This window comes from Vespa crabro, chromosome 9, assembly GCF_910589235.1.
Source record: "Vespa crabro chromosome 9, iyVesCrab1.2, whole genome shotgun sequence".
Taxonomy (NCBI): domain Eukaryota; kingdom Metazoa; phylum Arthropoda; class Insecta; order Hymenoptera; family Vespidae; genus Vespa; species Vespa crabro.
In genome coordinates, this window is record NC_060963.1 from 2,495,001 (window position 1) to 2,510,000 (window position 15,000).

Genomic DNA, 15,000 nt, shown 5'->3' on the forward strand with positions numbered 1-15,000 from the left:
ACCGTGTGAGCTCATGTTCAAAACGATTTATCGTACGATGAAGTTGTTTCATTTAAAAAAACAAAAAAAAAAACATAATGAAAGAGAGAAAAAAATTGGAAGCGTGCAAGAATTCGTCTTTATCAAAGAATTATCTTAAATAAAAATCTTTTCCATTTTTCTTTTTATTCTTTTTTTTTTTCTTTTCTTTTTTTTTTTTTTTTGATATAAATAGAAACCTACTGGATTTAAAGGAAGACAATTACTTTTCTCGTAAAATATTAAGAAAGATTATATTATTACTTTTTTTTTTTAATATTTAATAATTAATATATACGTACATATGTATATATATATATATATATATATATATATATAATAATAATATTATTGTAATAATAATATTGTTAATAAATATCGCGTAATTTGTAATTTACATTGTAACTAATTTAATATTATGTTATGCGATCGCAAAAAAAAAAAGAAAAGAAAAAAAATGAATAGAAAAAGATTTTCCGATTATTTACATTTTCTTTCTTTCTTTAATTTATTTATTCATTTATTCATTCATTCATTTAATTATCATCAGGCAATTGTCCGTCCTTTAAGGTCATTGTTATTTATTATACACGTATATATATCCATATACATCTTCGTCGTTGCAATTTCCAATTGCATTTTCAATGCATAAATGAGATTACATTGTATATTTGAAGACAGTAAGTGCGTAGGGATCGTAAAAATTCAAAAGAAAAAAAAGAAACAAAAGAAAAGAAAAGGATAGAAAAAATAAATTAAAAAAAAAAAAAAAGAAAAAAAAAGAAAAGAACAAAGAAAGAAAATTGTCTAAGGCGCGTCTTCGACGTGAGTGAGGATAGGGTAGATGAAATTCCTGGGTGTGGTCGACGGACTCCTTATGGCCTTACTCGCGGACGTAAAAATCTACTGGAAGGCATTTAAAAGGCGTAAGAATGTACCCGGTTATCTTTTGCCCGCATACATACATATACATATATATATATACACATATATATATGTACGCAAGTTTATTCAAGGTCGGTTCTATACTGAAGAGCTAAAAGTGTGCATCGCATCGTTGAAAATCCTGGAATACTTCAGTTAGATTTCAATTCGATTAAAGTCATCTCGATTTTCTATGATCGATTAATAAAAATTTCCTCGAAAATAAACATTATAATAGTTTCATATTTTCTTTTTTATTTCTTTCCTTTTTTTTTTCTTTTTAAAAAATGTTAAAAATATCCATATACGTAGACGCGCGCGCACACGTAAGTAAAATACACGTATTTCGATCTATAATACGTATCATTTGCAAAATGATAAATTTAATTTATTCGTACATTTCAATTTTTATATTCATGGGTTAATTCATAAAGAAGTAATGTATATATATATATATATATATATATATGATCCTTATAACGTTATAATAAAAAGAAAAGGACGAAGAAACGTAAGAAGAGATAAACGTAAAGCAGCCTTTATTTGCATTGCATTCGAACTGTATTCGTTAGATGCATATAAGTTGGAATGCACGGGTGCATCCGTCGTAAGTAAATCTAAATTAAACGAACGTACAAAACAAACAAACAAAAAAGAAACGAGAAGATTGTGTGAAAGTCTCGTGATGTGAACTAAAAAAGAAAAAAGAAAAGAAAAAAAAAAAAAAAAAGAAAAAGAAACAACGAATGTATTGCGTATAAATTAATTTAAAATTATTTACATAAGACAGGAAGAAGAAGAAGAAGAAGAAGAAGAAGAAGAAGAAGAAGAAGAAGAAGAAGAAGACGATAGATCGCGCCCATATTGTCTGCCATTTTGATTTTTTGTAATTTCTCTCTATCGTTTGTAATTTATAGTATAGGATGCCAAGCCAGCATTTGAGACCACGTTGGGCGCCGGATGTCCCTGATATCCGGCTTGGTATGCCATTGGAGTGTACAAGGATCTCCCTTGTCCCTGTTGTCCTTGATATTGCGGTTGATACTGTGGTCGATACGCGGCCTCGTATCGAGGCGCCGACATTCGAGGAGCAATTGGCATAGAATTGCTAAAACAACAATAACAACAACGACAACTAAAACTCGTTCATTTATCAATTAATTATGACATCTTTTAAATTTTATTTAATTATTTAAAAAAAAAAAAATCTTCGCGTGTGTGTGTATGTATCTTTTCTCTCTCTCTCTCTCTCTCTCTCTCTTTCTCGTCAGAAAAGAAAAGTGCAAGAAAAAAAAAAAATATCAGAAATCTTATTAATTTTTTGTATAAAAATAAATTTATTACTTAACAAAAATTAAGATAATTCAATGTGATCACGCTATATAATAGTTATATAAATTATATACGTATATGTATATATAGAAATTTTATATATCAATAATAATAAATAATGAATAAATTGATCAAATAATATATATATATATATATATATATATATGAGTATGTATATTTATAGTAGAGGGCTTAGACAATTCTATTGGTTGTGCAAGTCACGATTGTTACATTTTCAAACGATTTGCCTGACATTTCAGTTCAATCGGCTATCCTGTTGCTAACCGATTGCTGTGCAACAAATCCCACCACTAACTCGCTTAATCACCGAAATTAATAGATAATTGCTTTGTCTCAAGGCTTCTGGTCTATCTATTCGATCGAGTACAATCAAATACGTCCATAAAAATCAAAGATATAATTAAAGAATCGAGCCAGTAGTACGAGTAAGTTTATAGTCCGACCAAGGAAACACGGATTACATTAAAACATAGTAATTTTGTAATGACAACGAAGCCGTGCTCTGAGGGGAGAGGGGAGGGGGGAGAAAATTAAATCATTCCAATTATTACAACGAAATTTCTATCACTCCTATTAAGTCACATAAAAGATTAATGTATTATTATTATTATTATTATTATTATTATTATTATTATTATTATTATTATTATTATTATTAAATTCTTTCATAATTTCAAAGGATCGTTGACTACTCTAATTACTATTTTTATCGAAAATAATTGAACGAAATTGATCTTTAATGATTAAATTATCATTGGAATATTCACTTTATAATAATCATCAATAGTATTTTATATTTTCATTATTATTTATTTATTTATTATATATATATATATATATATATATATATATATATATATATATAAATGAAATTTATCTTTTAAAATAATTACAGGCGCGTATTAGGTTAATCTTGAAATTATTCCTATCTAATGATTTTCTCGTAAAGTCATTATTATAATTATTTCAAAAAAGGAACTACTGACCTTGGTAAAGAACGTGAATCGATGGGAGGACGTCGTTGAAGATTATAAGGCTGAGCTGGTGATCTTGGCTCGTAACGTTCACCATTGGTATATCTTGGATCGGTATAATAAACCGATGGGTCCTCTCGGTATTGACCATCGTCCTCGGGCTCGTTCGCAATGCTATTGGCTGAGGTCAAGGTCGGTGGTGGTACATTAATCCCAGCTCCGGCAGGCTCGAATCCACGCCTAGTAGCACCATACTCGATCTCTCGAACGTTCCCGGTATCGTCAACGAATCCATATTTCCCATAAACTTCACCGGTCGGATATTTTGATTCGATTTTGTAAGAACCATCGGCAGCCTCGTAACCATAACTGTAGCTACCGTCTCCGTTGTGCCTAATTTTTTATATTTTTTTTTTTTTTTTTTTTATTTTCTTTTCTTCTCATCACTTTTATTTAATCCATCGACGTTAACATTAATAATTTCTAAAGTTTATTATTCTATTCGGTGATAATTGATAATAAAGAAAATAATTATAATTTTAATTACGATCATTACCAATCATTGATTACAATCCGTTCATTCTGTTTTTTTTTTTCTTTTTTTAATTTTTTACGATATAACATTCATTATCCATTATTATCTTTCGATTTCAAAGGTGTTAATATAATTAAGATTCATGCTGTATCGTGCTTTCGTTACTTCTCGATTGTTATACTTACTTGTTGATTTGCTTGAGAATAGGCACAGGAGTGGTCATCTGGTAAGGTCGATTGTTATATTGGCCGGCCACCAAGCTGACGCAAGAAAGAAGGAACGGCACCTGTCGGAATAACTTTGCTTAATAGTATCACGGCGTTATTTTATTTATATACATATATATATATATATATATATATATATATATATATATATATAGATATATGATTAAAAAAAATATAATTAAAAGAAAAAAAAAAAGAGAAAATAAATCGTTTCATTTCGAGATTAAAAAGAAACATTTTTTTTTTTTCACTGACAGACATTGGAGAATAATAATCTTGAATAATTTTTTCTTGTCTTTGTCTCTCTTTCTCTCTCTCTCTCTTTTTGGATTTTTTTACTTTTTACAATAATCTACAATCAGAATAGGTTTTTTTCCCCCTCTCTTCGCGTTCATTTCAATTCCTTTTCTGTTCTTTTTTTTCTCGTTGAAATTTCAATTACAAACGACAAGTAAAATAGTACGAATACTCACAGGAAGACGCATGTCTCGTTGCTGCTGATGAGGCAGAAGTGATTGTATTGTAGGATCGCTTAACACGCGAACGCTCCGTGGCAGTACTTATATAGGTCCCCTTCGGGAGCGGCGGGGCCCGCCCATGGACCCCGAGCACCGCCTAAGAGACCTCAACCACGAACAAACAAGGATATGTACATCAGCGTTGCATTAGTACATCTTTGAAAATTCGATCCTTTTGTCGTTGAATATTCTCGATCCATTCTTTCACTTTTTTCTTTCTCGAATCATAATGATCTCGTAATATTAATTCAATTTATTCATTAAGGCGTGAAAAATATTTTTCTCCTTATTTTCCTTTTATCATTCAAAGTTTCATTTTCTTTTCTTCCGTTTCTTTATTCTTTTCTTTTGTCTCTGTTCTGTTATTTTTTTTCTTTTTTTCTTTTTTTTTTTTTTTTTTTGATAATACAACTCAAAATAATTCGAGGATATTGAGATTTCATCGACATCCTACGACGATATAATAAAATGATGCGCTTTCTCTTTTTTCTTCTTTTTTGTTTTTTATTTTTTCCCCTTCTTTTTCCTCTGCCCCCAGCCCCTCCCGCTCCCCTTTCTAAATTTACGTTTTTGCCAAAATTTTTTTCTCCATCGTTTTTAAATGATATTATTATACGATAAATCAGTCTTTAAAGTTTTTCAGATCACACGAGAGAACTTCTTGACATTTAACATTGTTATGTCTACAGTAATAAGCGCGTTTCAGAATCGAGTTGCAACGTATAGTGCAAGTTCATTTTTCTCTACTCTTTCTTGAACTCTTTCTCGTGAGAAACAATTTCACGATCGTTTTCGAATCTCTCGATAGCCAGAGAAAAAGCACCAACGGCAACGGCAACGGGAACGACAATAGAAATAGCAATCTCGTTGAGGCGATTAAATTCGAGTGCATTGCGTTCGAAGACAATAGGTAAGTAGTATGCATAGCCGACGTGCAAATCGAAGAGGACGTGAAAGTGACGGAGGACATTGCTCTGGAATTTCTAACTTACTTTTTACGATTAGGAAAATAAAATTTTCCCTTGCGTACCACGTGTACGAGAAAAGATCGTATACGATGATTCGAAAAAAAAGAGAGAAAGATTGGTGGAAATTAGAAAAGAATGTTTCTTTTAGAAGAAAAAAAAAAAAAAATAAATAAATATATGTAAATATATATATATATATATATATATATATATATATATATATATATATATATATAGATCAAATAGAAAAATGATTAAAGGACAAATAAATCTTATCTTCCTCGAGATATCACCATTGATATACAATTTGTTATTGTGTAATTCAGATCACGCAAATGAGAGTTATTCGATTTCCTACTTTCTAAGAAGTTGAACACGTCGATCAACAACGATTTGGCACTATCGCCAACTATCGATACCTCGTTTCTACTGAATAAATATATTGTGATTCCTTATATCGATCGAATCGATTTAAATATATATATATATATATTTTTTTTTTTATTAGCGATTAAAGTATTCATCGTAATAAAAAAAATTCATCATTTATAAAAATTCATTATTGATTATTTGTTAATGATTAATTTACGATAATTTCTATTGATAAAATTATAAAATACTTTTCTTTTTTCCTTTTTATATTACGCCCATAGCATTGCATTTATTACATTTACTTTATTGAATTTACGATAATCATTGACTGAACGTAGTCAAGATACATAGGTCTTTGGAATAGAGAATCAATGATTTAAGAAACAGTCGATAATGTTTATCGATGCTTATCATCATCAAATATTATTAATCGTTGGTAATTATCATTGGAATATTATTGTCGGTAAGTCATTTTAATGTCTATGATCTCTCGATTTTACGTTCATTTAATACTTTCGTATTAAATTCATTTGTTTTTTTTTTTTCTATTAAATTACATTTAATAATTTTGTTTCAATTTTAATTAACAAAAAAAAAAAAAAAAAAGAAGAAGAAGAAAAAAAGTTTATTAATTCTTCGTAATTTAGTTTCATCGTTTATTTGTTGGCAATAATAAAAATAAAAAAATAATTTTCAACCCTATTACCTATAACGTCCTGCCATCTAGTGGAGATTATAATACTTATATGATTGCTTTTAATCATTGATTATCTCTATCAAAGATATTACCGTTCTATGAGTCTAAAGTTATCGTTACTCTTTGATGATTCTAGATGCAACAGAATAACTATGTTATACAACACGAGATGGCAGCACTTCGTGCCTTCATTTTTGCCACGAAATTTAATCGTATGTATATATATATATATATATATATATATATATATATATATATATATATATATAATGCGTAAAACTAATGCACAATTTTAATGTTAAATAAAATTCATACGAAGAGAAGTCAAACTATTGTGCAAACATTAATTACATAAAATTAAATAATTTAAAAAAGTTAAATAACAGAAGAATCGAATTTTGAAATTTTTTTTTTCTGCATTATCTCGAGGAGACAATTGCAACAACGTGAGCTATAACGTAATTATTGGGAGTGCAAAATTAAAACGTCCCGTAAAGTCGATTAATTCGACGTATAATGAAAGGGCAATTATCGTTCGATACAATGTTTTGTTTGGGGGGAAAAAAAAAAAAAGAAAAAAAAAGAAAAAAAAAATGAAAAGAAGAAGAACGAAAGAAAAATATTTCTTTCTTTCTTACATACACACACACACGCGCGCGCGCGCGCGCGCAGACAAAATACAAAGTACAAAGTACATCGTCATAATTTAAACAAAAGAATTAAGCGATATGTCAGCTCGTGCTAACGTTCCATTAAAAATATATTCGTGAAATATACATAGCAATAAACAAGAAGAAGAGCTCGAGAGATTCGACCATCCTTTACACACATACGTACGTAACATACATACATATATATATATATATACATACATATATCGTATCATCGGTAATTGAAATATTTCCTCTTTCAATTCTTTTCCCATCGCTCATTCTTTACATTTAATACGTTTATTCCCCCCCTCCACCCCCCACCACCCCCACCCACCGGTCCATCCCCACCGTTCCTCTTCGATCCTAGTAATTATAATTATTTTCAATTTCATTAATTAAATGAAACAATACCTGCCAAGTACAAATAATTATCAAACTTCGGTTGATCGTAAATTATCTTTTATTCAATTCGATCTTCTAGGCATCGTTAAAAATGATTTTACATAAAATGTATGTAAAAGAAGAATTTTATCTTTTTTTTTTTTTTTTTTTATTTATTAATTCTCTCTCTCTCTCTCTCTCTCTCTCTCTCTGTTTTTATTAAAAAACGACCGAATAAATATCAACGAAAACGCGCGCACACACACACATATATATATATATATATATGTATATATATGTACATACATACGTTGGTGATTATAATCATTTTTTTTGGTTCCGATCGAACATCGAAATAAATAATAAATAAATGAAAATAAATTTGTGCGTATGCACGTGTGTACGTGTGAAAGAAGAATTGAGAGGACGGACGGTGGCAAAGAGGTGGACCGGTTCGATTTTATTCAAATTCTTTCGTATACCGTAGATCATAATATCGAAAGGCAATTATTGTTCGTCTTCTGGTGTATCGAGATTGGTAATTAAGTTGCCCCTGCAATTGAATGAGCTCGCATATGTCTAGCACATAAATACGAGGCCTCACCCTTTGCCTTTGTCCAATTGGTTCTTCTCAATAAATCAGATTCTTCTCCTCCTCCTCCTCCTCCTCCTCCTCCTCCTCCTCTCTCTCTCTCTCTCTCACACACACACACACACATACACACACATTCCCTTTCACCCTCTCTTTCTTTTTAACGGGCACAACGCGAAACGATATAAAACCACCAATTAGCGATTCTTAGTTTGGGTGACTGAAAAAGTCCTTATTATCGACGACATCTCACAAATTAAACGAACGAAGTAACTTGCTCTTTTTCTCTTCTTAAAACTCTCTCACACTCGTTTCATACAAAAGTTGTATATTCGTAACTAACACGCATACGCATTCGTAAATTATGTATATCTTACGATTAATATACATGCGAGGATAAATTTATATAAGCAAATATATATGTATATATACATATATATATATATATATATATATATATATATATTAAAATGACTAATAAAAACTAAAATGATTAATAAAAATTAAAATGATTAATAAAAACTAAAGAAAATTTAAGAATATTATTGATATAAAATAAGATTAAATGTATCTATATATATAAATGTTTATACGTATTTATATATATATATATATATATATATATATTGAATTCTAATACGATATAATAAATAGGATTAATAAACAATAAATGATTAAATTAAGCTTAATTAAGTAACATTTTATACACATATAACAGTTAATGAGAAATTAGATAAATAAAAATGAACGTAGCACCCACAAGGGAGTATTTACGAACACGTCTGGACGTCTACTTACGATTACGAGAACTACGTAACAGCTTAATTAAAACTCCGTAGGGACGAAAAAGGAAAGTCGTGTCAAGGCCGAGTTCGCAATCGTCCTTTGATTGTTTACAAGTTCTTTTGTTATTATTACTTCCTAAATTCTTCGAATAGTACAATATAACTAACATATATAAACATACACATATATACGTAACATATACATATATACATATATATATGCCTTTAATAAAATTATATCCTGTTCGATAGTTTTTATTTTATTTTTGCCGAAGACGAAGAATTCCTTGATAAAGAATGTCCCTTATGATGTATGAGCCAACTTTTAAGCTGTTATCTATATCCTAATATTCTCTCTCTCTCTCTCTCTCTCTCTCTCTCTCTCTCTTTCTCTCTTTTAAGAATCTCATTATATATATTTACAAAGAGATAGACTTACGCGTTCTGGTGTAATTGTTTACGTTAATATTATTTCTAGCGTGTTCGTGCGTAATACTCTCAATTTGTAGGCTTCTTAGAAAATAAAAAAAAAAAATATATTAGATCGATATTAATAGAGTAGAAAATTAATTTCATAAACGTGTGTGTATGTAATTCATTCATGTGATATACGTGAATGCGTTCGTAAGAGAGATGTCTATATGTATATGTATATATGTATATGTATATATGTATATGTATATATGTATATGTATATATGTATATGTGTGTGCGTGTACGTTTATGCTTGTGTACTTACATGTACGCCATCTTTGCAATGGCCTCCCACGAAGTTTATCAATCTTCGATCTATTATGCACGAAAATATTGAAACATTAAATATATGATATAGGAACACGAAAACGATATCTGTAGAAATAATTTTCGAAAACATGAGAGAGAGAGTGAGAGAGAGAGAGAGAGAGAGAGAGAGAAATTGTTGTAAGAAAAAATGTCCGTACGAGTAATACGTAGAATTATTTTAAACGAGAATATCTTTTATTTTCGACGTTGTCATAGCTCGTTAAAACAATATCATTTGGAAAACATTTATTTGGCAATTGATTTGGTATATTGGAAGATGATCTACGTTGAAAAATATATATCAATTACCTGTTTAATTAACACGATGACGAAGCTTCGTTACGATCTGTAGCAGTACTGAATTCGAAAGAACGCTGATTGGTTGAGTCGTAGGTAGCAGACATTGGTCACGCATGCGCAGTACGTCACTTTACCTACATCACTCAATTGTATACGTATGAATTAATTTATTAATTTTTTATATATAATAAAAAGATAATATAGCCTATAAAATTTAAGAACCGAGTAAATAATTAGAAGTTTTTATTTTTTCTTTTTTTTTTTTTTTATACGTGAAATTAAAATATTTGATAGAAATTAGATTTTCTTATTTGCTCATTTATATACGTAAATTTTTCTTACACACATATTAGTTTGTTGTCACACGTACGTAGCTTCTATTCTTACTACGTGAGTCAAAACTATATATATTTTGTATATATTCATATATATATATATATGCATGTAGGGATAGGCTGACTACTCTAAACTTTGATGTTTATTTCGAAACGAAATATTAATGTTAAATTGTTGTATTGAATAAGATAAAAACAGTAAATTTATTACGAAATCGGTACGTCATACGATCTTATAAATATTCAGATATTTTTTTTTTTTTTCATTTTTTATTTGTTATACTATATCGAATGGCTCCAATTTCACGTGACATAAACACGAACGTGCGAATGGATATTTCGAATCTTAACAAAAATTTTTATTCTCCAATTATAACCTATTCTCGTAAAGATCTATATATTTTTTGATATGATTTTTTCTTTCTTTTCTTTTTTTCTTCTTTCTTTTTTTTTCTTTTTTTTCTTTCTCTCGAAAGAAATAACACTTCGTGAAAAATTCGAATAAAGTCATATACTTCGTTCGAATCTTTCTTCTTTAAAATGAGATTCATCGGAATTGATCAAGAATTATGTTTGGATTAATTGCTGGGGTAAATCATTATAAAATCAAGGGTGATGAGTAATTTTAATGGACGACTGTCGGTAACGAAATCCTCGTAAACATTTCGCTTTGTATATCGACCATGCATATTTGCGTCTCGAGTATGTAAAATGGTTAAGTTTCGAGTCGTTGAATATTCACGAAACACCCACTTACCTACGTCTGATTCGAATCTCACGCGCGTGTTTACTTCGAACTTTCCTCCTTCTCCTTCTCCCCCTTCTCCTTCCTTTCCCCCTCCTTCTCTACCAGCTTCATCACCTTTTCATCCTTCAGGATCAAATTTTCTTTTTATATTGTTCGTCGTACGACGTTTCGCAGAACTTCGAGTCTTTTAAATATTTAACGCGTTTGAACGATATATATTTATTACAAATATATATATATATATATACACACACACATATATGTATCTAGAATAAGTGAAAACTCGTTAATAAACTTTCGTAGTTAGATAAGATCGATGAAAATAAAGAAAGATATTTAAGTTTTCCTGCGTTTAATTTTTCATTTTTTTATTTCTATATTTTCATTTTTTTCTCTTCTTTTCTTTTCTTTTTTTTTTTTTTTTTATCTTCGATCAAATAAATTCGAAGCTTTTTAATCGAGGCGGCTATTTATTCGTCGAATTTATTTTCGAGCTGATCCATACACGTTTCTTTTTTTTATTTTATTTTTTAATACATACAAATATATATATATATATATATTTTTTAAATATTTCTTTTAATATTTCTTTTTTCTTTCCTTTTCTTAATTTTTTTTTTCTTTTTTCTTTCTTTTTTTTTTTTCATATTTTCATACACATCCGAAGCATTTCATAAGCGATAAGTGTAGCGCGCGTAAATCGGTAACTCCGGTAGTCAATGAGATATCTAAAGGGGAATGAAATTTTTATCGACGCTGGATCGACAGGACACGATGTTCGGTGAATATCGTCGATAAATCTCGGATACGTCATTAAGCGGGAATAACGAATGTGTATACCTTACGAGATTCCGGCACATCAATTAATTATACCTCCTTTTAAATCTTTGATCGTGAAGAAAACTTCCCCCGTAAAATATTTCTGAATCGATTTATCGGCTTTCCTCGTCAAATTTACACCTCGTTGAAATATTTTAATACGATAATATTAACATACTAGAGATATATTATAATTTAAATGAGATATCTATATCTGAAATTTGCATGTATATATATATATATATATGTAAATAATTTTTTTACCAATCGAAAATAAATTACAATAATAATAACAATTGGCAGAATATTCTTTGTTTTTTTCTTTTGTTTTGTTTTGTTTTGTTTTTTTTTTTTTTTTTTTTTTTTTATAAAAAAAGCATATTAAATTTTATTTACATGTCTTTCATTTTTTTATTTTTTGTTGTTTCTTCTTTTTTTAATAATAATAATAATAATAATAATAATAATAATAATAATGTAGAGGTTAATAAAAAAAATTTCTACGAGTACACATAACGTGTCATTTTAAATTACGTTATAACTAAAAATTAAATGATAATTAATATATGAATTATTATAATTGGCTGATATAGAAAAAAATGTAGGAATTATAATTTTATTATTTAATAAAAATTAAATATTTTTCAAGAAAATTCTTTTCGCGCGTTTTATACTCATTAGCCATGGCATTACTTTTAATATACTGCTAGACCAATGAGAGAGACAGAAAGGAGGAGAGAGAGAGAGAGAGAGAGAATCGTGTTTCTGCGCATGCGCATGATCGTCATTTGTTCCAAAATTCACTTTAGTTTCTATTACGATCTGTTTGATACGTAGTACGGTGTCCTTTTATTAATGTGTCATGTGATTTTTCTATCAAACAAATTAGATTTAATATTCTTGAAAAGTACAACAACGTAAATAAACAAAATAAGTTTTGAATGTTAGGCATAGGTTAAAAATCATTAACATTCATTTACAATGCCAGTTCAATCTAATCTATCAAAGTGACAACATACCCGTAACGTTCTAACCTATTTTAAAAGGATACATACAATCGCGAGATTTAATTATTCCTTTAGAAATTAATTTCTATATAATTAATATATAATTTTTCATTACAACGAAGTGTTACTCGTAACAGTTAAAAAGTAATTGATCAAAATCAATGTTCATTCGTTGTATTTTATCGTTCGATCATTTCGCTTAAAAGTCGCGTTGTGTTTCGGAAAAGAAGAAGAAGAAGAAGAAGAAGAAGAAGAAGAAGAAGAAGAAGAAGAAAAAGAAATAAAACAAGGAAAAAAGGGAAAAAAAGATAATACTTATCTCGTTAATACGATCTACGTATAAAATTAAAAGTGATAATCATTGTTATATCATATCATTAAATGTAGTTATACATAAATCACATCATTTCTCAAGATATAAGATTAACGAGCTATATTCAAAGTGAATAAATTAGCTTACGATATTGGATTCTTACGAAAAAGGATGGATACGTTGTGTTACTTTGAAGAAAATTCATTAAGAGTAAGTAATAAATAAAAAAAAAAAATCAATATTTATTATATTATTATGTCATTGCTACATTCGTCAAAGATTATTCGTTATAATTGTAATTATAAGTCAAAGTATTTACATAACGATAAATATCGTAAAATTAAGTTGACATTAGTAGAATCCTATTTTATCGATCGTTAATAGTAAATTTGAAGAGGAGAAGAATCAGAAGAAAAAAATAATATAGAATTATTAAAATAAAATCGAATAGGATCGAATATGATTCAAATTAGATCGAATAGAATCAAATAGATCAGAATAAGTACAAATAATAATTATTATAATCGTATTAAGAATTCAATAGGATCAAATAGAATGAACGATTTCATTTTGAGGTTATACGTAAAAATATATTAATTATTTACGTTGACTTTAAGAAATAATATATATATATATATATATATATATTATATTATGTATTAAATTATGTATTATTATAAAATATTTATTGGTCGGACGATAAAATTATTTCATTATCGAATTATTTGCCAGTAAGTACGTAAAGTAAGTAAAGACGTGAGAACTTATGTACTTTAACGATCCGTTTTATATCCTCGTTCTTTTTTTCTTTTTTATTTTTTCTTTTCTTTTCTTTTCTTTTCTTTTCTCTTACGTACATCTCTTTTTTGTTTCTTCTTAATCGATCTCTCATTTGAATATAAGCGGATTAACAGAAGAAATGAATATCGAGGGAAACGATAACTATGTACTTTCCGACACCAATGTTCCGCATAATTCGAATTGTCCTTTGTAGGAGGTCTAAGAGAGAAAGAGAGAGATAGAGAGAGAAAGAGAAGGAGAGAGAAAGAGAGAAAGAGAGAGAGAGAGAGAGAGAGAGGTGGAGGAGAGAACGGCGATCTTTAGAAAAAAAAAAAAAGATCTGCATTTTTCGCAAGGTCAACCGGTATTTCACGACGTTCCATGATACATGCCACGACGAATTTCCGATAAAATTGTTGCCGATGATTATTATTATTATTATTATTATTATTATTATTATTATTATTATTATTTTTTCTTTTTGTTTTGTTTTCTTTTCTTTATGCATTTATTTATTTATTTATCTTCTTATCTTTTCTTTTTTTCTTTTTTTTCTTTTTTTTTTTTTTTTTTATTCTCCAAACGTTCCGTCAAAAAATGCAAATGTACATTCAATCGGCTCATCGTTCGCTAATAAATAACGCAAAATCGAATTCCCAAATCCGTCGTTTATGTTCGAGATAAGAAAAATAATTTCCAAATGTACTGTATGGCTGCGCGGAAAGGTGGAAAAATTAGAAAAAGGTTTTTTTTTCTTTTTTTTTTTTTCTTTTTTCTTTTTTTTTTATTTTTTCGTCGAATTTGTTTACATAGAAATTTTTTCCTATCTTATTAAATTTATTCACGTATCATCGAATCGTTTTATTCTTAGACATATCGTAAATTAATCCTTGGACAATCGAAAAATCATTTTATTCT

General features: G+C 28.6%; 1 protein-coding gene across 3 annotated transcripts; it reads right to left on the minus strand.

The window, feature by feature from the left end:
- Positions 1-1,464: 1,464 nt before the first annotated feature.
- LOC124426507 lies at positions 1,465-10,131 on the minus strand. Of its 3 annotated transcripts, XM_046968250.1 has the most exons (7): positions 10,090-10,131; positions 9,737-9,786; positions 9,011-9,510; positions 4,505-4,655; positions 3,990-4,090; positions 3,282-3,662; positions 1,465-2,050 (listed from the first exon to the last, which is right to left on the minus strand). In XM_046968250.1, exons 4-7 carry the CDS (start codon positions 4,514-4,516, stop codon positions 1,840-1,842), a joined length of 705 nt encoding a protein of 234 aa, XP_046824206.1. In that variant the 5' UTR covers positions 4,517-4,655; positions 9,011-9,510; positions 9,737-9,786; positions 10,090-10,131; the 3' UTR covers positions 1,465-1,839. The 3 variants fall into 3 exon arrangements, with proteins under 3 accessions (XP_046824206.1, XP_046824207.1, XP_046824208.1); XM_046968251.1 differs by lacking the exons at positions 9,011-9,510; positions 9,737-9,786 and having other exon boundaries at positions 10,090-10,130; XM_046968252.1 differs by lacking the exons at positions 9,011-9,510; positions 9,737-9,786; positions 10,090-10,131 and having other exon boundaries at positions 4,505-4,787.
- Between the last annotated feature and the right edge of the window lie 4,869 nt (positions 10,132-15,000).